Source organism: Xyrauchen texanus, chromosome 47 (genome assembly GCF_025860055.1).
Source record: "Xyrauchen texanus isolate HMW12.3.18 chromosome 47, RBS_HiC_50CHRs, whole genome shotgun sequence".
Classification (NCBI taxonomy): Eukaryota; Metazoa; Chordata; class Actinopteri; order Cypriniformes; family Catostomidae; genus Xyrauchen; species Xyrauchen texanus.
In genome coordinates this window covers 8095465-8120354 of record NC_068322.1, presented here as the reverse complement: position 1 = coordinate 8120354, position 24890 = coordinate 8095465, and the positions used below count along the sequence as shown (strand labels likewise).

Here is a 24890-nt window from a genome sequence, read left to right as displayed (position 1 = left end):
TTTTGTCTTGCTTTTTTCAGTAATAAGATCTCAACGTCCCTAAAACGAGATAGAAGTAAAACTTCATAAGAAATTAAGACTTGTTTTCAGAGAATATTGTTTTAGGTTAATTAACAAAGTTTAAAGAGGTTTATGCTTAAAACAAGAAACAATTATTTGCCAATGGGATAAGACAAATATAAACAGATATATGTTTTGAAAACAAATCTGAATTGTAGTTTTTCAATGTAATTCTTTTGCTTCTCAAATATTTTTTTTCTTAATTTTACTTGAGGTTTAATGATGTTTTAAGGACGTTAAGATAATTTTTCACCAGAAAACAAGACGAAAATATACATTAAAGGGAACGTCTGCTTTAACCAGCAATCCAAACACTGGCTGAGTTCAGAATGGCATACTACATACAACTCTTACTCACTTCTCTCTTAAAGAGTTCTTCTTTTGTTTTTGGTGAATCTTATTCTTTGTGCATATCACCACCCACTGGTCAGGAAGGAGAATTTATAGTAAAAATCGATTTAAATATTGATCTGTTTCTCATCCACACCTATCATATTGCTTCTGAAGACATGAGTTTAAAACTGGAGTCTTAATGGATTACTTTTATGTTACCTTTTTGTGTTTATGGAGCATACAAATTTTGGCCACCATTCATTTGCATTGAATGGACCTACAGAGCGGAGAGATTTGTCTAAAAATCTTCATTTGTTTTTAGCAGAAGTAAAAAAGTCATACACACGAGTAATTGATGAGAGAATTTTCATTTTTGGTTGAACCATCCCTTTACGAGACAGATGTTTGCAGTGTTCTGCAATGTCACAACATCATAAAGCTAGAAAATGTACAGTGAAATAGAGAAATAAGTGAACAAGGTACAGGAATGGCAAGAGTTGGGTTTAAGTGAAATATCACAGGGTCCCAGACGCATTAGAGTGCTTTAAATGTGTTAGTGTGTGCCTCTATGTGTGTCAGATTACTGGTGCAGTGAAGAGAGGCATGAATTATGCACATCAGCTCTATCCTGGCTAGGGAGGAAAAAAGGTAGAATCAGAGGAGGGGAGGGAATGAGAAAAGGAAGGGGGCGGAATTGGGAAGCAGGAAAAAGGGGGACGGAGGGAAGAAAAAGACACTTGAAAAACAGATTTCTCTCCCTCATAGACGCAAGGGGAGGAGCTTTATTATGTTAAAGTTTGCAGGAGTTCACATGATCACCTTATTGCTATGGTTACAATAAACAGTATGAGTAAAAATAATACCCATTTCCACTGTGTGAGAAAAATTGTGAGATATTACGGCACAATGAAATAATTGTATTGTACAGAAGCCAAAACCAATTAAATTAAAAAGGTGCACCAAGTACGTTTTTGCTAATTAAAAAAGTTTAACACAAAGAAATTAATAGCATTTTTTATATATATATGTTGACAATGATGTACACTCACATAACCTGAACACTCATATCAGAAACCCTGTAAAAGTGGTTTAATTTAATGTGGAGCGGGTCACCCCCTCATGGACGCTGACATGTTGACAACACATGACAACCTGTGTCATGCAATGGTCATCAATGGTACCAATAATGGTAAGGTATTGATAAACAGGAGAACGTGGAAAGATAAAATGTCCAAACAAGAGGTCCCTGCTGAAGAGATTAAATGAACAACAATGAGCTGCAGCTCTCATGGCACGAATCACTGATAAGCAGCGTGACATCAAATGCTAAACGCAAGCACAAAGCGGTGTTCAGCCAGCCGAGAGCTTGCAAGTCGCGGCTATCCGGTCACAGTCCGGAGTGCGAAAATTCGTTTGGCTTGGATAGAAGTATGTCCATTATAGGAATGTGTGTAATATGAGATGGATAAAACACAAAACTTCTTAAATAATATTGTTGTTTTTTCTAATTTATACAATTTTTGCCTGGTAGACAATTCAAATTGGTGATATACAGCTGAAGTCAGAAGTTTACATACACTTAGGTTGAAGTCATTAAACATAATTTTTTTTAACAACTCCACAGATTTATACAAGCAAACTATAGTTTACCACGTATACCACGTTCAGTATAAACACCATGGGACCACACAGCCATCATACCGCTCAGGAAGGATATGCATTCTGAGTGAAAAGTGCAAATCAATCCCAGAACAACAGCAAAGGATCTTGTGAAGATACTGGAGGAAACAGGTAGACAAGTATCTATATCCACAGTAAAACGAGTCCTATATTGACATAACCTGAAAGGCTGCACAGCAAGGAAGAAGCCACTGCTCCAAAACCACCATAAAAAAGCCAGACTACAGTTTGTAAGTGCACATGGTGTCAAAGATCTTCCTTTTTGGAGAAATGTCCTCTGGTATGATGAACTGCTTGGCCATAATGTTTGAGGCTTGCAAGCTGAAGTACACCATCCCAACCGTGAAGTATGGGAGTGGCAGCATCATGTTGTGGGGGTGCTTTGCTGCAGGAGTGACTGGTGCACTTCACAAAATAGATGCCATCATGAAGAAGGAAAATTATGTGGATTTATTGAAGCAACATCTCAAGACATCAGCCAGGAAGTTAAAGCTTGGTCGCAAATGGGTCTTCCAAATGGACAATGACCTCAAGCATACCTACAAAGTTATGACAAAATGGCTTAAGTATAACAAAGTCAAGGTATTGGAGTGGCCATCACAAAACACTGACCTCAATCCGATAGAACATCTGTGGGCAGAACTAAAAAAGCGTGTGCGAGCAAGGAGGCCTACAAACCTGACTCAGTTACACCAGTTCAGTCTGAAGGAATGGGACAAAATTCCAGCAACTAATTGTGAGAAGCTTGATGAAGGCTACCCAAAATGTTTGACCCAAGTTAAACAATTTCAAGGCCATGTTGCCAAATACTAACTAATTGCATGTAAACTTCTGACCCACAGTGAATGTGATGAAATAAATAATTATTCTGACATGTCACATTCTTAAAATAAACTAGTGATCCTAACTGACCTAAGACAGGGAATGTTTTCTATGATTAAATGTCAGAAATTGTGAAAAACTGAGTTTCAATGTATTTGCCTAAGGTGTATATAAACTTCAGACTTCAACTTTATATAAAAAAAACTGTACAGATAAAAACATCACAGTGTCTTGTGGGTGGACTCTTTTGGCTCGGGACACAACACAAGACCTTAGCAACCACATAGCAATGGTGTTAAAATCACTGAGAACACATTAGCAAATACTGAGAAAGTTGTCAACTCCAGCGTTTTGCATTTGAAAGCCCCACTCATTTTCTTTAGAAAAAATACAATGTAAAAATCTACATAAAGTTACTGGACAACTATATAAAAATAGTTCGTTGCTGTTAATTTTCCCCAACCAAATGGCTTTGATTTAATCAGCGGAACAGACGTTGTTTCAGAGACAAATACATTTTTGATGAAAAATTAAAAAGACAAGCCCTTTTCTTTCCATTTGAACAGTGTGCACTGATGCACATATGCACAATAAATCCAGGGACTTTATTTAGAAAGAAAAAAGGGTAACATTTTGATTTCATGCTTTATTTAGGAGCAAGCTCACAAAAGCAAAAAGACGGTTAGCTGAAAGATGAAAATAATCAGCAAGATAGAACAGAGATTTGAAACTCTGAAAGAAGAAATTTTCCCAGTCAGCACTCTCAGTGGACTACTTAAGAACTCACTCGTGAGAAAGTTTTCCATCTGTGTGTGTGTGTATGCGCGCGCATGTAACTTTTCTTGCTAACTGAGAGTGATCTCACTTCAACCGCCCTTGAAATTCCCACCATCAGCTTTTCTGGAACATTCTGAAGTGCCACTTCCCACATCCCTGACATGGAGGAAGCTCCGCAGGATGGACAGGAGGAAGATTTGGAGGAAGGAAAGCTGGGATATGCCTTGTTTGTGTCACTCTCAGTTCAGAGGCCAATGTATGTAAACCTCTGCAACATTTAAGCAACAAAGCTCCTTAAAAGGAATGTTCTGAGTTCAAAACATGTCAATCCAAATATGAAAATTCTCTCATAATTTCCTCACCCGCAAGCCATCATTGATGTGTGACTTTCTTCTGCTGAGTACAATGATAGATTTTTTAGAAGAATATCTCAGCTCTGTTGGTCCATTCAATGCAAGTGAATGGGGGCCAGAACTTTGCAGGTCCAAAAAGGGCATAAAGGCAGCATAAAAGTAATCCATAGTTAAGTCCAGTGGTTAAATCGGTGTCTCCTGAAGAGATATTATAGGTGTGGATGAGAAACAGAGCAAAATTTAATTGATTTTTTTACTACACATTCCTCTCCCTGTTCAGTAGATGGCGATATGCATGAAGAATGTGAAAGTGGAGATTTATAGTAAAAAAGGACTTAAATATTGATCTGTTTCTCACCCACTTCTATCATATCGCTTCAGAAGACATGGATTTAACCACTGGAGTCTTATGGAATTATTTTATGCTGCCTTTGTGTGCTTTTTGGAACTTCACATTTCTGGCACTCACAATTCCACTTGCATTGCGTGGACCTATACAGCTGAAATATTCTTCTAAAAATCTTTGTTTGTGCATGAGGGTGAGTACATTTTAATTTTTGGGTGAACTATCCCCTTAAGTTTTATTAATAGCATTTGTGGCATGCTGTCTTTAAACCTAGAACATAAATTTGACTTGTCCATCAGTTTTTACAAACAAAACAAATTTGCATGTTAAAGCACTTACATTGGAAGTCTATAAAGCGCTTTTATTAATTGTTCGATACAAAAAGAAATTGTCCTTTTAACAGTGGGACTACTGTTCTAATTGGTTTAACTTCTGGATATGCATTACCGTCACATTCCTTGTGCTTATCATGCAAAATTAGAGTGTTTAATGGTTTTAAATTGTCATGACAGGAGTTGAAAATGTGTAACTTTGTACAGACTTTACTTTCAATCTCTTGATGTCAACAGTCACTGGAATTTACTGGAGCAACATGGACGAACACTTAAAAGGCATGAAATGAAAAAGAGAGACAGAGGCCTCTATATGCAAATGAAGTCAATGACTGCAGCAGAAAAAACTTTGAGGTTCGGCTGGATCCAATCTGTGTGGGCACCATGGCACCCAAGAATGTGGGCCGGCGAGAGAAAGAGCACGTGTCTTCATCGTCTGGGGGTGGACAAGGAATGCTAGTAGGCACTCTAATGATGTGGAACATGTGGGTGTCTGGCGGATGAAGGAGAGGTAGGCAGTGCCATTATTGTTGGTAAAATCAGCAGAGCATTTAGAGGGAATTGTCATGGAAGCACAGCAAACAAGAGTGTGTGTTTGACGGGGTAGTGCTGCAAAAATGATCCTCTCTCTCACTCCTCTTTCCTCCCTTTTTCAATCTATCTTTCCATCATAACTCTTCAGTCCACATAAAATTATTTATTACTGTCCCAATTTACTGCAGTAACACCAGGTCTGATGAAGTAAAACAATCCTTGTGTCTCATCACAGGAGGAAAGGCTCTTTCGCAAAGGAATAACAGAACTGAAGACGATGTGAGAGATGCTTTGAAGGTCAGATGCGGTACTGCTTTTGATCAGAGGCACTGTTTAAAGCTATATTTCTTGTTTTTGCAGAGAATAGTACATTTTGACGCAAAAGTTCTTCCAGGGAGAGAACTAGGGAGTAAAATAAATGCATGGACAGATTGTACACACATGCATGCAGAAAATATAAAACTGCTTCATAACAACAGCCTAGTGAGCATGCAACATACTGTATCAGAAAGCATGTTTTTGGTTTTCAAGAATTCCTTGATGCCCGTCTTCAAAGAATTTCCATTTATGGTGACAAGGAACTCAATTTCCCTATAAATAATCAGCACGTGAAAGAAAAAAACTATTGAGGTTGATCAAGCATGTCGCGGCACCAACTAGACTCGAAATTCGAAAAAACAATTGTGTTTGGCATCACTGACGTCAAATCAGATGCATACACAATCAAGAATTCGATTTTAATGCAAGATTTATGTAAAAGAACTATGCAAATTTCGGCCAGTTCCTCACACAATTTATTGCGAGCTGCCTCCGGAGGCAGCACTTTTGGGCATCAAAGGTATGCTCCAGACGTAAAGGCTGTTCCAAAAGTTAGATACCTTAATTATGCTACACCCTAAGATGTAAGCGTTTTGGCCAAATTATATGGTAGCATCGTACGTATACTTCCCCAGGAAGCTGATCCCAGAATGGACCGTGATGATAAATTCAAATTAATCTAAGATGCCAGGCTAAGCAAGATACATTTTCATTATATTCTATTATATAACAGATTATCAATACTTTTCAGTATTTATGTATTCTACTTATAAATTCTATTTATATTCATTATGGAAATTTCTCTCACTTCATCCACCAAGTTGGATTTATTTTTCCACCGAATTAATCGCGGTGCATTCTGGGTTTGCCTACATGGGGAAAGACATATACGACGCTACTTCAGATTTTGGCCAAAACTAGATACCTTAGGAGGCAGCATAATTAAGGAACCTACCTTTTTGGAACAGCCTTCACATTGGGAGCATGCCTATGATGTCTTAAAACTAAAATTCTGGGTTCAACACAAGTTAGACTCAATCGACAGCAATTGTGGCATAATATTGATTGCCATAAAAATTTCAACTTGTTCGTCCTTTTAAAAAAGCAAAGATTAAGGTTACAGTAAGGCACTTACATGGAAGTGAATGGGGCCAATGTTTTGAGGGTTTAAAAGGTAAAAACGTGAATCTTAGAATTTTATAAATATAATAATTATTCAGTAAAAACGTGTGTATATTGATATATATAGGGTTTATTGACATGACATCACCATGGCAATAAAGTTGCAACATTGGCTATAACTTTACACAAAAAAGGTTAGTAAGCTATTTTATCACACTAAAATCATCTCAACACCCATACTGTTTGCATTTTGCATTTATACTTTTTAAACATTGAGTATTTTAATGTTTTAATTGGCCCCCATTAACTTCCATTGTACATGCCTTACTGGAAATTAAAATTATTTCATTTTTTTTTTAAAGGAGGGACGAGCCAAAATATATAATTATTAGATATTATGTCGAGTCTTGTGTTTCACAAAATGGAAGATTTACCACAACTGGTCGATCGATAACTAAGGTGGTGGAAATGGCTGATAACTGAGTAGTCGGACAAAAAAATTCATAGTCTTTCTTTACTTGATGGGTGCAGACACAAGAGGCTACAACAGTCCAAAATTTATCAAATCCCAGATACAGTATATTGTTCAACCAAAATCCTAATAATAACCATAAAAATGTATTTGATGTATAACATGGGACTTTAACTATTAATAACATAATCTTGGCTCATTCACAATGCTCTATATGTTAAGTATTTACCAAATTAAGTTTTTGTATCTATTTCACCAGATTAATGAGGAAATTAAGAGCACTTGGTTTTTCAAATCAAAAAATGCTTTGGTAATATTTATCTGTATTTTAATCCTCACTTCATTTTTGAAAGATTTAGATACAGAAACCCTGTTTTCTTTCAGGTTTGAGTCATACACAACTCCGTACTATCAAGACAAACAGTCCAGCAAACCAGGCTGGTGTTTTTTCATATAAACGTTAATTACCTGGCTTGGTAAATACAGTTTAATGTTTTCTCCTTTCTCTGGGTAATTTGAGCTCATTTTGAGTTTCGAATCTCTTCGGTTTCTAGTTTAATGAGAATGCTGCTGACATCACATCCCCTCCAGCTAGACCATTCAATCGAGAGCCACTAGTTTCCTTGCTCAATACAGCTTGCATTGAGGTGATTCCTTCATACAATTTCATCTTTCTTAGTTCACCCTTTCAACTCTCTCCAAATAAAGGTATTGGATGTCTCTCTCTCTCTCTCTTTCACACACACACACACACACACTGTTGTGTTTCCATGTTTTATGGGGACTTTCCATAGACATAATGGTTTTTATACTGTACAAACTTTATATTCTATCCTCTAAACCTAACCCTACCCCTAAACCTAACCCTCACAGAAAACTTTCTGCATTTTTACCTTTTCAAAAAACATAATTTAGTATGATTTATAAGCTGTTTTCATCATGGGGACCGACAAAATGTCCCCACAAGGTCAAACATTTCGGGTTTTACTATCCTTATGGGGACATTTGGTCCCCACAAAGTGATAAATACACGCTCACACACACACACACACACACACACACACACACACACACACACACACACACACACACACACACACACACCACACACCAGACAAAAGTGTAAGAGAGAGAGAGCAGGATAGCCTTGATTTTCTAAACCTAACCTTGCATGTTTCCTACCTCAAGACAGACCAGGTAACAAGGGGGGGAGACAATAACAATTATTTTGACACATCAACGCATTCCTGTACTCAAATTAACACTTGTAAAAACACTGTTTCATACACACGCACCTGCAGAATCCAAGACCTCCTCAATGACGGGAGGAAGACGCAATCCGCAGTCCATGGTTGTCGTGGCGACAGGCCCCAGGAAATGGGGGTGGGGGGTTGATGTCCACACACACTCTCACCAATGAAACAGGCGCAGTGATAATGGTCAACAAACAGGACAGACAATCAATCACACACAGCCCTGGGAGGAACGTCAGGCTCCACACACACTGTGCTGCACCGGTCGATACATCCTGAAACACACACACGAGACAAAAAAAGACACAGTTCAGTTCAATATCCTAGTAAACAACTGCGCACATCACCATCTAACTGCTGCTTAGAAATTATTTATGCTCTTCCTGGAGAACTGTGCTCTTTTTCTTATTGACTCCTTTCAAAACAAAGCTTGAAACAAAACACAGCATCAAGGCTGTTTTAGTAACATTACCATTCTCTGACTTTCAAACATACACAGAGAGCATTTTTCTGGTTACCTTTAATGAGATGTGTCTGCAGCTCAGGACGCTTGCAGTTAAGGTTTCCGTTACTCGCTGTGTATGATCTGTCGTTTACTCCACGCCCTCCTCCTCTCTCTCTCTCTCTCTCTCTCTCTCTCTCTCTCTCTCTCTCTCTCTCTCTCTCTCTCTCTCTCTCTCTCTCTCGCTCACTCAATCACTCCCTGTTGCTCTATTGCTCCCCCTTTGTCTCCCAAACTCCAGTTTGCTATTTTGTCATCTTCACAGAATTTTCAATGTAGGACAAACCCTGAAAAAACGTTACCCGCCGAAGTGGCTAGTAAGAGAGACAGTTAGTTACCCGTCACGGCCGCATTTGGCGGGTTGGCGGTTGTTAATTTCAAACCCAGATTACAATCTTACCTGCAAGCTTTTACGTCCATCTTTTACATTGCTTATGGACAGTGTTGGTGGTAACGTGATAAAAGTAACGTTTCGTAATCAGATTATTTTTTTGAGTAATGTGTAAAGTAACGCAATTTCTACCCTAATATCTGAGTTACTTTTTAAATAAAGTAACACATTGCTTGGTACACATTTACTGTCCTGGTGTTGCGAAAAATCAGGAGTAAAAGTGTGCAAACTTCGGGAGGAGACGTAGTGCATGATGGGCATTGTAGTTCTGTAGAGTGTGAGGCCAGAGAACATTTAGCAGAGAGAGACAAGTCACTTCTATTTAAATAAATGGGAGAAATTGAAACGCCCAACCAAGAAGCTCTAGCTCAAGTCACACCTTGCAGGTAAAAGAGACAATCACCTTTTAGATACAGACATCACCTGTCAATCAACTCGCTAATGCACATGTGCATTTCGTATTTTAGAGTAATATGAGCAGTCTTGCCAGATTGAGTGGAGAAAAATGGTGGGTAAAATGGGTGGTAAAATTTTGGCTGCTTTGGAATGATTTTGGCAGGTTTTTTGAATGATAAAATTAAGAATGTTCATTGCCCAGGCAATTTAAGCTCGTTATACACTGTAGGATGTTTACAGTCCTTTAAGATTGTTGCTTGTCAGACTGTACGATATGAAGGCATTGATATCGCCATGGCACACTGAGCAATAGCCTATTATGTCAGACTGTACGATACACAATCCTAGCCAACTGTGGTCCCAGTCATCCCAATCAGTGAACCTGACTCAAGTTACAGCAGCGTTGCGGAACAGAAGCGACACGGCCTGCACGGACTCCTCCCGGAGGAGGAAAAACATTTCCATTACTCCAATACCACTCCATCACGAGCATAGGCTAACATATAAAAGAAAGAGGGATTTTGTCAAATAGACCTTAAGACAACCTGATTACAAAGACAAAAAATAACAGATGTTGAGAATGAACGTGAGCACAGGAGGTAGCCTACAAGCTACCACAAGCAAAAATTAATTGTGGAAATAAAAATAATTGTGGCCTGGAAAATGACAAACTTCTTTCACATTAGGGAAAACAAAAAAGGTGGGTTATAGTAGCCTACGTTTTCTCCTCTTAGTAAACTATCAGCCACGAAGAAATCTCGAAAATTCACATAGGCTGATAATATATCACACTTGCAAATTCCCTATGGATAATGCACAAACACGACATACATTTCTATAATTTAATCCAACTATATCTGCTGATTTGGATTAAAACATCCCATAAATACTTATTACAATTAGGCCTACTTGTGTGTGTGTGTGTGTGTGTGTGTGTGTGTGTGTGTGTGTGTGTGTGTGTGTGTGTGTGTGTGTGTGAACAATTACTTAATATAAAATTCTTTAAACTTTTTTTTTTTTTTTTTTGAGTGGTTTCAATCTTGACTAAAGAAGTTGACAGAAGTTTAAAGTACATTTATTAAAGGTAAAATAGTAATTTAAATAACGTTGAAAAGAAAATGCATGATAAATGTAAAAAAAAAAATATTTATTTCAGGGAATAATGCTTTCATATTGCTGACGTGTTACACTTTTCTCCAAGTATTTTCTGCTTATTTATTTATTAAAACTTTTTATAGGAAAGAAGAAAAAACATCGAAAGAGCTTGAGTGATAACTGGGCAAAAATGTTGCTATGGTGCAGGCACAGAGCAGGTCAAAGTATCGCTGAACATCATTGTTTGCATTACATTTTTACATACAATTATAACAGTGCGTGATAGTGAAGAGAATTTTTTTTTCCGGAAATTTTGAAAGCCCCCAGTCTCAAAACTGGTTTATATAGAAATTACTGAAGGGAAGAAAGTTCAGATATTCTCAGTGAGTCCACTGTATTTTGCTAGGTGGTCGGAATTTCCGGTTGGCTAGCGGAAGTGAAATTGGTTGGTGATTATTGCGTAGGCGGTCACTGCTTGCTTGCGTGTCATGTGGTTAGATTCTTGTTTTTTAAATGTTGTAAGATGTCTTATAAATTTCCCGGGAAATGTGTGCAGTTAACAGTTATCCTAATCATTAAGCAATACTAAAGTTTGATCTAAAACAGCAATGTTATGATCAGAAACCACTGGCAAAGCACAACGCTGCAGTTCCAGCTAAAGATGGATAAATGACACTTGGAATAAAGGTTACAGAATTGGTCAGTTTTTGTAATTCAATTTAACACAATAGCTGGCATATAATTTAGATTACAGGTCGTAACAGTTCATAAACTCTTTTCACCAAATTGATGCGTAAATATTTGTATGAACATAAAAAGATTAATCAACTAAGACATAAACTGAACAGGTTTCACAGACATGTGACTAACAGAAATGGAATAATGTGTCCCTGAACAAAGGAGGAGGTCAAAATCAAAAGTATCAGTCAGTATCTGGTGTGGCCACCAGCTGCATTAAGTACTGCAGTGCATCTCCTCCTCATGGACTGCACCAGATTTGCCAGTTCTTGCTGTGAGATGTTACCCCACTTGCAAGGGCAAGTGGGGCACTTGCAAGTTCCCGGACATTTCTGGGGGGAATGGCCATAGCCCTCAACCTCCGATCTAAGAGGTCCCAGACATGCTCAATGGGATTGAGATCCGGGCTCTTTGTTGGCCATGGGAGAACACTGACATTCCTGTCTTGCAGAAAATCACACACAGAACGAGCAGTATGGCTGGTGGCATTGTCATGCTGGAAGGTCATGTTAGGATGAGCCTGCAGGAAGGGTACCACATGAGGGAGGAGGATGTCTTCCCTGTAATGCAAAGTGCTGAGATTGCCTGCAAGGACAAGCTAAGTCTTATGATACTGTGACACACCACCCCAGACCATGATGGATCCCGCTCCAGAGTACAAGCCTCGGTGCACCGCTCATTCCTTTGACGATAAACACGAATCCGACCATCACCTCTGGTGAGACAAAATTGTGACTCGTCAGTGAAGAGCACTTTTTGCCAGTCCTGTCTGGTCCAGTGAAGGTTGGTTTGTGCCCATAGGTGACATTGTTGCCGGTGATGTCTAGTAAGGACCTGCCTTACAAGCCCTCAGTCTAGCCTCTCTCAGCCTATTGTGGACAGTCTGAGCACTGATGGAGGGATTGTGTGTTCCTGGTGTAACTCGGGCAGTTGTTGTTGCCATCCTGTACCTGTCCCGTAGGTGTGATATTCAGATGTACCGATCCTGTGCAGGTGTTGTTACACGTGTTCTGCCACTGCGAGGACAATCAGCTGTCGTTCCTGTCTCCTTGTAGCACTGTCTTAGGCGTCTCACAGTACAGATATTGCAATTTATTGCCCTGGCCACGTCTGCAGTACTCATGCCTCCATGCAGCATGTCTAAGGAACGTTCACCCAGATGAGCTTAATTGCCTACCGTCTGTAAACTGTTAGTGTCTTAGTGACCGTCCCACAGGTGCATGTTCATTAATTGTTTATGGTTCATTGAACAATCATGGAAAACATTGTTTAAACCCTTTACAATAAAGATCTGTATAGTTATTTGGATTTTATAAAATTATCTTTAAAATACAGAGTCCTGAAAAAGGGAAGTTTTTTTTTTGCTGAGTTTATAAACACTATAAGAGGTGCTCATGGAAGCATTACTATTACTCATACTATTAGAGTACTTAGAAGTTAATTTTATTGTTTATGTAATGAATGTATAAAATAACTGCAAAAATAGAATACTGAACACAAAGCAATTAAAAAATCTCTCTCGCTGTGTGTGTGTGAAAAAGTCATATTGAAAATGAGAAATTAAGCATTTTTAATACAAAATTGCACTCTTTTAATACTATACACATGTATACAGTTAGTTATCAAATATTGTGTTCCCTTCTTTGGGCACAAGATTTGGTGATAATGGAAGATAATTAAATCACAGGTTTATCGATTAGATGGTGGTGGTGGGGGAGGAGGTGGGGGCTGAAACATATAGCCCTGATTGGCGCCTGGGGGCCGAGGGTGCATGCCCATGGGAAAGGGCGGTGGTCTGTGATAGGGTGGGTACATTGGGCCCTGGAAGGGAAACATGTGTGGATCTGAAGGGGGGTACATGTACTCAGAATGTGGAAAGTAGGGGTGTGCATGATAATTGCTATGGAAACCACCGCCGCGATTGTGGTGCTGCACACGTGGAACGTTGTGATTCTGTCTGGGTTTCCGCCGAGCACATTTTTGAGGAGGCACAGCTTTAAGGACATCTGACTCGTCCTCTGTTAAGGAAGCAAATAAAATAGTTATGAGAAGTTATCTACATTGACGAATCATTCCAACTAAAGAAATTAGGATAAATGCTGATTGAGCATGTATTAATGTGATGAGTGTTTGCATTTTCTACTTAAAAAAAAAAAAGTCTGTTAAAATTGATACAAAAATGGGAACAAAAAAAGAATATATATATATATATATATATATATATATATATATATTTAATCAGTGACCGTTAAATGAAAAATAAAAAAAGATTTATTTGTATAAGATGGCTGCTTGACCCACCAGAGTTAGAATCGTTCTGTTGTCGTCTCTTTTGCTCTTTCAGTTTCTGCTTGGCCAGTCTCTCTTGCTCATCATCGCTAAAGTCTAGTGCCTACAAACAACAGAGTGATCAGAAATCAGTGGAGAGGCTAAACAAGTGTAAATATCAGGTAATACCGATAATGAACTGCCCGATTATGCAAGAGATATTAGAGCAAGCGTTTTATAATTTCTGCCACAATTTAAGCCTTTGTTGACCTAATTCTCCAAACAATTGTCATAAAAGGGATACATTTACCTCAGGAGGTGGTTCCTGGTCATTTTTCCAGGATGCATCTGACCCTTTGGTTCTAGTTTGAGAGGAATCATTTGTAAATGTACAGGAAGTGGAAAATACAACAGCACTGAGGATTTCCAGAACCGAAATATCCAGAGTACTACGCCCATGCGTTCTGTTGATCTGATGAGACACTCACTCTTTGAGTTGCTCTGTAAAGATGTAGTCTGTGAAATCTTTGATTTTTGGGGCAAAGTAAACCAGGTCTCGAATTTTAAGATCTTTCTGGTCTATGTCTTCATGGGAATTGAACCTCAAAACATAGTAGGGCTGACAAACTGGCCCAAAGACTTCAAAAACCTGAGGAGAAATCAAAGAGCTCAGTCCTACCACAAAGCATGTTCCAGGTTCAGTACAAGTTAAGCCACAAATGTATTTTGACTCGTCCCTCCTTTTCTTTAAAAACAAAAGTAAAAATGGAGGTTACGGTGAGGCACTTACAATAGAAGTGAATGGGGACCATTTTTGGAGGGTTTAAAAGCAGAAATGTGAGATTATAATTTCATAAAAGCACTTGGATTAATTCTTCTGGTAAAAATTGTGTATTATTTGAGCTGTAAATTTGTATAAATTGTCATTTTTATATTCCTTTTAGTATTTTAAGTGCTGTTGACATTACATCGTCATGGTAACGAAGATGTAAAATTTACACAGAAAAGGTTAGCAAGTGATTTTATCACACTAAAATTATGTTTACACACATATTGTTTACATCTTGTGGCTATACTTTTGAAACAGTGAGTATTTTAAAATAAAAAAATGTGATGACCTGTAAGTGCCTCACTGTAACCCAGGTTTTTTTTTTTTTTAAGAAAAAGGAGGGACGAGTCAAAATGTATTTCACTCCCAAATAGAGGTTATTCTTACTGACCTTTCCAATAGAGTTTCTGTCTTTGCTGAATAACACGCTGTCCTCATTCAATGGTGGTGTGTTCTTGAATGACTCCACGATCACTAAGTTACATGAGACGATTTAAGGTGCCAAGTGTTGGCACTTGGCAGAATGACACCACATTTAATAGTGCATGCTTGACAGTTTGGTATTACAGAATCAACTTTGGAAAATAATACCTAAACGCTCTACAATGCTTGATATCATTCCAACGGGCTCAATCTCTGTATCCCCTGTAAGGCTGATGGTCAAGTTCTCCACTGCAGGGAGGTCCTACACAACCAAGAGATGACATACAAGTCATTCTTATGTAGAAAGGTCACTAGATAGAGTGCACTACCATGTAGTATCACTACTATTTAAATATGCATAAAGTATAGCATATATGTTAAAAGATATATACACTCTGTAGTGCAATCTTACAATTATGGTTACACAAAATCCAATCACAGTTGGCACCCAAAATCCTTCTTATAACCCCCACCTCTAGAAGTAGCCCATCTTGTGTTTGCACTGGTGCTAGCCCCTTTCCATGGCCTTTGGCAACTCCATCTTCAGCGTGATTCACCATTAAAGGCTCGGAGGAGGAAGAGGATGATGAAGAGGTGGATGTGGAGGATGAGGAATCTGTGTCACTGTCACATAAAAAAAAAAAAAAAAAGCAATTCTTATAATAAAATGTTGGAAATATTACTGTAGGGATCAGATACTTTGATGTATTTTGATCTCACCTTTCTGAGCAGTTGCCATCTGAGCCGTTTCCTCTGTACTGCATACTCAGAAGAGCCAAGGATCCAGTGCCAGACTGAACGATAGTGCACCGATCTCCCGCCTGTTCCAACTGAACACTGGTGCAATGATCTCCAGTCTGTTCCGACTGAGGACTGCTGCACCGTTCAGACTGAATACTGATGCACTGATCTCCTGTCAGCCCATATTGAGGACTGGTGCACTGTTTAGGCTGAATGTTGATACACTGGTCTGCTGTCTGTTCCAACTGAATGCTGGTGCACTGATCTGCTGTCTGTTCCAACTCAATATTGTTGCAGTGATCTCCTGACTGTTCCAATTGAATACTGGTGCACTTATGTACTGTCTGTTTAAATTGAACACTGGTGCACTGATCTCCCGTCAGTCTAGACTGATTACTGGAGCACGGTTCTCCTGCTGGTCCAAGTTGACAACTGGAGCTCTGATCAGCTTTCAGCTGAAATGGTAAAATGTTACTATGCACTTCCATTTTTTCTATTCCAGATTTGGTCTCATCTTTACGGAAGACCTGTACCGCAATGTAAAAAAAAAAAAACAATTGTAAAAAAAATAAATAAATGCTATTATTTCGAGATTAAAGTCGAAGCTTTTCGAGATTAAAGTCGAAGCTTTTCGAGATTAAAGTCGAAATGTTTCGAGAATAAAGTCGTAACATATATTCTTAGTGAAGTCAAACTGCTTCTGACATGGATCTAAACATAACAGTAGCTTTTTACTTTATGTGGCACGTTGACTCGTATGACAAGCTTAAACCGTACGGCCTCTGCATTAATGGATGTGTTGATGGATTCTCACGTAATGTGATGTGGTTGAAAGTGTATTTCACCAATAATGACCCGAAAGTCATTGCAACATATTTCATTGAGACAGTAAAGAATAGAGATGGTTGTCCTAGAAGAATCCGTGCCGATCGTGGGACTGAAAACGTTGCTATGGAGCAGATGCAAATCTTTCTTCGAAGAAATGCTACTGATGAATTTGCTTTTAACCGGAGTTTCTTATACGGTTCAAGCAATCATAATCAAAGAATCGAAAGCTTTTGGAGCATACTTCGGAAAGAGAATATTCAGAATATATGTTACGACTTTATTCTCGAAACATTTCGACTTTAATCTCGAAATAATAGCATTTATTTTATTTTATTTTTTATTTTATTTTTTTTTTTACATTGCGGTACAGGTCTTCCGTACATCTTGATCCTGCAATAACAAATAAGTACAAAACACCCTTGTGGATTATGAATCTATACATGTCAAACCACCATAAGTAATAGGTTTCTAACTTGGTGTTAAGGAAAGATGGTTGTATACAGAGGGTGGTATTATTTCAGTCATTTGTATTATATAAAGTTCCAATTAAATGTATTATTATTTGTATAACTACATTAACAAAGAATATCCACATGAGTGCAGTGTGTTATCCATCGACCATTTCATTATGGTAAAATAAATACAATTTGTGGTTGCTGAAAAGTTTATATATGTTTACGCTTCACAAGAGCTGGTTATTTACACTTTTCTAAAACTCAGCACTCGCTCAGTTAATCCGATCACTTTACAGCAAGCAAGGACAAAATCAAATGAATGATCAATAACAAACATGAGGGTGTCAACACGGTTTACCTTGCTATCATTGATGCTTTCAGCGATGGAGCTCTCCATGTTTATTTGGATTTCCACGTGAGAACAGCGCGAGGAAAGCGCTTCAAATAAGATTTTACGTCACTTGACGCCACAGCAACAGGAACCGCTAAGATAATTTCAAAATAAAAGCCCCTAGTTTGTCCTAATCATAACTGTCACAATAAAAATATATAATTTATTTAAATGTTGTATTTATTTATAAAATTTGTATATCAAAAGTTAAGATATGTTTATAATATTGAAAGAACATAACCTGAGAGACAAGGAGAAAGACTGCTATACTTGTTGGCATCAATTATTCTTTCCTTGAGTTTTAACAGAATGTCAGTATGATCCATAAACTACCCACAAGTACAACATCATCATAAATCGGGAACTATATAATGTATACCGTAGCCTCCAAATGTGTAATAAAAAAATTATTCCTTCGAGCCGGATTTGAACCAGCGACCTAAGGATAACAGCATTAGAACTCTACAGTCCTCCGCTCTACCAACTGAGCTATCGAAGGTCTTTCAACAAGCTATAAAACAACACTTATTAACATGGGAAACGAAGACAAATACGCGTTCGGTGTAACATTATCATTAGTCGTGCCGTAGTTGTTACGTATTCATTAAACTAGTAGATTGACGTATGAATGACTGATTATTTTATCCAATCAGATAATAATATTTATTATATCAGATAACAGTGTCTTGCTCATCAACGAGTCTGAGGCATGTTAACTAGAGATGAAACCATATAGAGTTAAATAAAGGATATTTTGTTAACATCAGAAAAAAATATATAATATTAATCTACCAATACTAAAGATGGGTATACATTACAAGACATCAATGTAGGCGAGACGGCTCTTGTAATGCTAATAAATAAGCAGTAGGTGGAGCCACGGGTACATTTAAAACACGTGTCTTCTGCATTATTGCTCAAAGCAAAATAAGCAGCAGATGAATGACACTGAAAAATAGATACTAGTAACACTTTAATTCCCAAACTCCCTACCCGCCCTGAAAACACGAATAACAACTTATGAACAATACATCATTGAAACAACCTCTCAGCTGAACCACACGCGGAATCAAATGGCAGATATGTTTATAACAATGCTTTAGTAATGGAATCAGTCTACTTTCGTGTTCTTAAATTAATATAAATTCTTGCACTGACACCAGTGAACACAGACAAAAGCAGACAAATATCAGGAGGCTGTGAACCCCACAGTGGTTTAATAAAAAAAAACACACATGGCATGATTGACAACAAAACCTGTATCAAATGAAAGTAATCTATTAAACAAATGTATGAAAAATAAATAATTAAAATGCAGTTATACAGTTTAGCTTTGCTGCTTCCTAGAAACTTGTGTTGTCAGTTTGTACTGAGTGAGCCTCATTATTTATAATTAATCATGTTAACACAGAGATAAACAATGGCACATGTTGGATTTCTAATTTAAAAGTTAAGTGGTGCTCTGAGGAGTCATATTCAGGAGACAAAGTTAAATAAATTACTACCATTAACATACATATTTGAGTATTATATACAAAAGGACTTATTGGAACAAAAACAAAAGACTTTTAAAATGTTGTATTCAACAATTCATACGCATTACCCTATTTTACACGTCGTGTGTGTGTGTGTGTGTGTGTGTGTGTGTGTGTGTGTGTGTGTGTGTTAGTTCTTGAATCTGGGACAAATAATGGAATAAAATGCAACAGAACAGTCCAGTGATATTTGTATGCATCCTCACCAAGTCCAGTAAAATAGACTCTTCTTTCTCTTAAGGAATAATATAAACAAACTCCTCTATGTACAGGATTCAAAACAGAACATGTAACAGACTAACTAAAACACTGATTCAGACAGATTCAAGGCTCAGAGACGGGGGAAAGGAAGCACACGTCAACCAGTGTCGGTAGAATGGCATTTGATTTTGCGCTAGACGAATTTCTCAAATTATAAGTTACACTTTTGTGATATAATTCCAACAAGTAGAATATTTAAATGACTATACCATAAAACCTCATATACAGTATAGGTATAAATGGTCTAAAACATGATGTGGACCCAATAAACCATACTGATTACATTTTAAGGGGTTATTCCCTATCACTATGTCAATGCATACATTTGTAAAATTTGTATATTTCATTTTCCCCAAAACTTTTACAGGAAGTAATGTGGAGCACAGTTGTCATGGCAGCCAGCTCCAGCCTCTGATTGGTGTAAACAGACACTTCACAAAAAACCCTCCAGACACTGCCCCACTTTTGTTTGCATCTTTCGTTTTCTACAATCAAAGAATTATCTCTGTGTATAAATGATCCTGTCAAAATATATCCCTCCTTTTCCTTTAGCATCTCTTCCATTCTCAATAGCAATAGTGGTTTTTAAATCTATCTTCAAGAAAAGCAGAAACGAGGAAGACCCCAGGAATATATTGTAAGGGTTAGTTTGTAAACAGTTAAATCTAAATGCAAAATCTGCAAATGGCATTGTTTGGGCAATGTGCCTGCCATGGTACACTGTTACAAGAATGCAAGTTTTGTGTATTACTTTGACGTAAATAACCAAATATATTGAACATATTCCTTCATGAACCGTTGCTTGGAGACCCAGCTTCAGAATGGGCTTTGATAAAGCCAAACAATCAGAAGGGAGCAAGAGAACTTAACCTGCCAGTGGCAGCTATGATATAGTGAAAGTAATGAGATTGGAAGGGGTTAACATTACATTAGGGTCACTCTTTTGCAAGCGGTGAATAGTTTTTGGGCATTCACAGGCCCCTGCATAGATAAAAGTTGGGCATTTGGCAGTATCCAAGCAATATGGGAGGGTGCAAGCGGTAGCTGAAGAATCGCAGTCTGTCAGAAATGAGACCATGCATCTTTTGAATAAGCATTAGATATCATCCAGGGGTTGTGATTGTGTAAAAAGAAAAAAAAAAGGAACACGGTGAAACCACAGGTATTATAAGTCTTAGAGGGTATTCTCTGTTTTGTCGTTTCATTGGTTTTTAACGTTTTTTAACCAAAACGCTGAAATGTGGTGAGGTGCAGCATTGTAAAGTTCAATACCACTGGCACGGGACCATAGCCATGCCCATTCTAACTTCCCTCTGTATGTGAGGTGGGAAGCTCAGCCAATTGGCTATGAGCAATGTCCATCAATGGCTCTGAAACCCCCCTGAAGTTTCACAGTTCTTTCCTCCATAAGGCCCTCCTCCCCTATGCATCAGATAGGCAACTCTGAATACTGTCCATCCATAACTGTGCATTCGTGCTGTCCTGGGCACAGAAGTTGTACACTCTTTTAGTTGTTTTGAGCTGAGAAAGAGAGGGATAAAAATTGCGTTAATGAGCGTTAATGGTGGACACCTAAACATGTGTGAACAATCAATAAGCAAAGTGAGCTGATGGGAATTATTGAGATCTTACATCAAAGAAGGCTTTTTCATCTATGTTTTTAGGTGCTCCCATGGTCGGCGTTCCCGGAAAGACAGATTCCACTTCGCCTAACTCGATGACTCCTTTACACTCTTTATCTTGCCTTGTTTCGTAGTATCGCAACTGAGCAAGAGACAAAGAGAAGATCAATTGTATTGTCTTTGGCTAAACCCTTGGTTGAGGCACGGTAGGTTTAGCAGTAAGGGTAGGGTTAGGGGTTAGAGTTAGGTTTTGGGGTAAGGGCTGGATTAGGGGTAAGTTAACAGTGTAACTACAAAAGTAATTAAAAGCAAGTACTTTAAATGTATTTACAATGCAACAACATTTATGTACATAATAAGTACATTCTATTAAATGGTCAAGTACAAAGTAGTTAAGGCCACCTAATATAAAGTGGGTACATTTTTTTAAATTTTTCCAGTTTAATACGGTTTAAAAACCCAAAATGTTTTCATCATTCTCTAAAATTATAATGTACCTGGTGTTTGGTCTTGTCCAGTACAAACCAACGTGGTTTCCATGGTTTCAGCAAAGCGCCTCTTTTGTGTAAAATACCCTCGAAACTCCTATAAAAAAAAAAAAAAAAAGAAGTAGAAATCAGACTTTCACAAAGCAGTGGCTCAGTTATAAACATGCTACATGGTTAAATACTACTGCCTGCCTGTTATGTAAAAACATTGACTCGATTTATTACACAGCATCCTGGAATACTAGATTCTGATTGGTTACTGTCACCCTCTAGCAGTCTTATTTTGCTCTGTAATAACTGCAGCTCCATTAATCAGACCGCTCGTCCGGATTCTGCAGTCGCTCCTGCTTCTCATAGCTGCGAGCTCTACAAGCTAATAAAATTATTTCAACTCAAATCAGTTTCATGTGCATCTATTTGGCAAGAAGTCTTGTAATAAGATGCATAATGAGCAGTCAGACGGTCATTCATTTAAAAATAAACACCAACAGAACCGGAGGTTGATTTCAGCCTTTTTTTTCCTTTTCACATAATTACATAATTTAAACACAAATATATGTTTCATGTCTACTTTTTGTTCGTTTAGCAATTAGTCGTGTAACAATTAGGCTCAATAATGAGGAGTCAGATTGATTCCAGCTGTTCAGTGATTTCTTTCTTCTCAAATAACATATTTTCAATGCAAATCAATATTTTATGTCCACATATTTATTTATTTGCCTAGTTGCAATGTAATAAGTGGGATTATGTACAGTCAGCTGGACCTTATTTCCTCAAAAAAAAAAAAATTACAGTGATGCGCTTGAATGGGCCAGTATCGGGAGGGTTTAAAAGGCAGAAATGTGATGCTTTTACATAAATTATTGTTAAGTTTGAGCTGAAAATTTGCTCATATTGATGTTTTTGCAGTAATTACAGGGTTTACGGTATTAAATTGTCTTGGCAACAAAGTTGCAAAATTGGATAACTTCCAAAGAAAAGGTTAGTAAGTGATTTTATCACACTAAAATCAAGTCAACATGCATACTGTTTAGGTCTTGTGGCTATACGGAGTATTTTAAAATGTACAGATTGGCCCCCATTCACTTCCATTGCAAGTGCAACTGCATCCCAGATTTGTATATTTTTTTTAAAGAAAAGGAGGGACAAGTCGAAATATTTTTTTTGTTGTAATCAACATTATTCTACAAATGCTGTCGATTGAGCTTAACTTGTATTGAACCCAGAATATCCCTTTAAACAGCCATAACTATGCTGGATTCTCATAAACCTTTGCTTTTAAACTGACCTGTTCTCGCTCTCTGTGCTCTGGAACTGGCTGTAGAGCGTGCTGGTCCTGGGCCGACCAGAAGCGGGCGTGGAGGTGGTGTTGACCTCACAATCCAGAGCTAGGTTAATGGAGGAGCCAGCCCCACTCTTCTGCAGATACAAACCCTGAGAGCGCCGCTGGTGACTCAGATTAGACGACATGAGCAGGGAGGTGGAGAACGAGTGCTGTGGGGAAAGAAAGAGAGAAACCATTTCTTGATTACAAGAATGGCTTCGGGATTCAGGAACATTCATGTACAGTAGGTACAGATAAGACAATAAATACAAATTTTTCATGAAGTAATACGTAATTTATAATGCCCTTATTACAGGGATATTCTCACTGGAAGATCCTGAGGGTAAATGTCTTGACTAAGGGCACAATGGTAATGGTTCAAGGACAAACACTTGCTGGGTTCGAGCCAACAGCCTTTAGGCTACCAGGTTTACATTAATGTAGGAACCATGCACATTAGCAATAAGATGGTTTTTATCTTTGTATCTAACCCGGCTCTCTAATCTGGATTCGGCCCGTTGGGTTGTCTTAGTCTTGTCCCATGTGTCCTTCCATTTCTCCATAGGTTGTCCTAACTCATTTTCCAGGTTTTGCACATCCTGGGAACACAAACAATATTACAACCTTCAGTAACTGTGTTTCAGTATGTGTGTTTTAATGCAACGCAAACTCTTGCTGCGTTACTTACTTGCAACAGCTTTGTGATGGCATCAGGCACTACTTTACTGAGGCTGTCGTAGCAAGGCCATACAATCCTCCGCTGGGACTTGGGCGCCGTCGTCTCCTGTCTCTCGCCCGCTTCCTCCACTGGCTTCTCTTGCCGTCCCCGCACCACCTCCCAGTCAAAGGACGGACCCTCAGAAAGCGTCTCCTCTGTGTAAAAGTCCCAAACTTTCAAATTGGAAATGTAAGTGTAGGGCTTTAGGACCTGTGAGGAAAAAGAGTGAGTTAAAGTCACTGACCAACAGAGGGCACTGGAGAATTACTACTATTTAAAAGAACTTCAATGATAGAAACTTGTTATCAAGGTCTACAGTATGTATTACAGATAATAATAATTAGAAAGACCTCCACACACATACCTCCTCCTCCTCTGGAGAAAACATGTAGTTGTAGAAGATGGGGGTCTTTTTGTTGAGACGGTCAATATAATCCCAGATTGACTTGCACACCTGAGGGTTCTTTCTCTCGCCTTTTTCCTCGTACAAAACACCTGCACAGACAATACATTGGGACAGGGCCAAAATAAAGAGTTTAATGATTGCATACTGTAAATATTAACTTGAAACATCATGTCAAGTTAAGCTTGAATTTACATTTATGCATTTGGCAGATGCTTTTATCCAAAGCGACTTACAGAGGCCTTATTACAGGGACAATCTCCCCGGAGCAACCTGGAGTTAAGTGCCTTGCTCAAGGACACAATGGTGGTGGCTGTGGGGATCGAACAAACAACCTTTTGCTTAACAGTTTAGTGCTTTAGCCCACTACGCCACCACCACTCCAATTGTGACAGCATTACTCTATTTGAGGGTACAAAACAATGAACAGTTTACAGTTGCCATTATGTAGCATCTTAATGGCAATTTTGTGCTAATCAATGAATAAGGACTCACCCAGTTCTATGCGCTCGTAGTCGGAGTCCAGCAGGAAGGTGCGGAAGCGGTTGGAGACGTAGTGGTAGGCGAGGAACTTCAGGTAGTATTGACTGAACTCAAACTCCATGGGGAACTGCAGATGGATCTGTGGGAAGAAAAGGCAGATGAGAGGGTTTTCATTGTGACAAATCATTTAGATATTGATAATAGCCATGTTTATATGCTCAGGACAACAACAGAGAACCATATGCATAAGAAACTAATTGGCCCGAGGACTGAACCTTGTGGAGCACCTTTAGATAGAGTAAGCAGTTCTCCTATTACTACACACTGTGATCAATCAGAACTTTAATTATGGAACATATACAAACAGCGGAGTCAAAGCAAAGAGATAAAACCCTTTTTAAAGCAATAGAGTGGGCAACAGAATCAACCAGTAAGAGATAAGTTTACTTCTTCAAAGTCACTTTCCATTTGAGATGAACAGGGAGATGGGAAACCAGATCTCCTGAACTACTGAAACCTTATCGTCATTAGGGCTGTCAAGATTATGAAATTTGGCTGATGATTAATTACAAAACAAATAATTGTGATTATGATAAT

General features: G+C 38.3%; 3 protein-coding genes and 1 non-coding gene across 5 annotated transcripts in view; all 4 read right to left on the bottom strand.

Annotated features, from left to right (window-relative positions):
- The window catches only part of LOC127638682 (coiled-coil domain-containing protein 136), a 37002-nt gene extending 28003 nt beyond the window's left edge, over positions 1–8999 (bottom strand). For both annotated transcript variants that reach the window (XR_007969891.1, XM_052120316.1), the window contains exons 1-2: positions 8921–8999; positions 8445–8677 (exon numbers count right to left, since the gene is read on the bottom strand). Coding sequence is in view for 1 of the 2 variants with exons in the window: in XM_052120316.1 (XP_051976276.1) it covers positions 8445–8499 (55 nt within the window). In the remaining variant the exon portion in view is untranslated. The remainder of the gene's footprint in view (positions 1–8444; positions 8678–8920) is intronic.
- A 4115-nt stretch (positions 9000–13114) lies between these two features.
- On the bottom strand, positions 13115–17482 carry LOC127638681 (H/ACA ribonucleoprotein complex non-core subunit NAF1-like). Its single transcript, XM_052120315.1, has 9 exons — positions 17427–17482; positions 15765–16312; positions 15518–15668; positions 15213–15306; positions 15013–15095; positions 14281–14441; positions 14103–14154; positions 13826–13916; positions 13115–13542 (listed from the first exon to the last, which is right to left on the bottom strand). Exons 1-9 carry the CDS (start codon positions 17463–17465, stop codon positions 13214–13216), a joined length of 1548 nt encoding a protein of 515 aa, XP_051976275.1. The 5' UTR covers positions 17466–17482; the 3' UTR covers positions 13115–13213.
- Positions 17483–17870: 388 nt separating this feature from the next.
- On the bottom strand, positions 17871–17958 carry trnay-gua (transfer RNA tyrosine (anticodon GUA)). Its single transcript is given in 2 exon segments — positions 17871–17906; positions 17922–17958. It is a non-coding gene; the product is annotated as a tRNA-Tyr (tRNA).
- Positions 17959–18462: 504 nt separating this feature from the next.
- LOC127638683 (myotubularin-related protein 5-like) overlaps positions 18463–24890 on the bottom strand; it is a 72780-nt gene continuing 66352 nt past the window's right edge. The window contains 8 exon segments of the mRNA XM_052120317.1: positions 18463–20776; positions 20888–21019; positions 21375–21462; positions 22654–22859; positions 23181–23288; positions 23378–23617; positions 23772–23902; positions 24306–24432. Coding sequence (XP_051976277.1) covers positions 20678–20776; positions 20888–21019; positions 21375–21462; positions 22654–22859; positions 23181–23288; positions 23378–23617; positions 23772–23902; positions 24306–24432 — 1131 coding nt within the window. The 3' untranslated portion in view covers positions 18463–20677.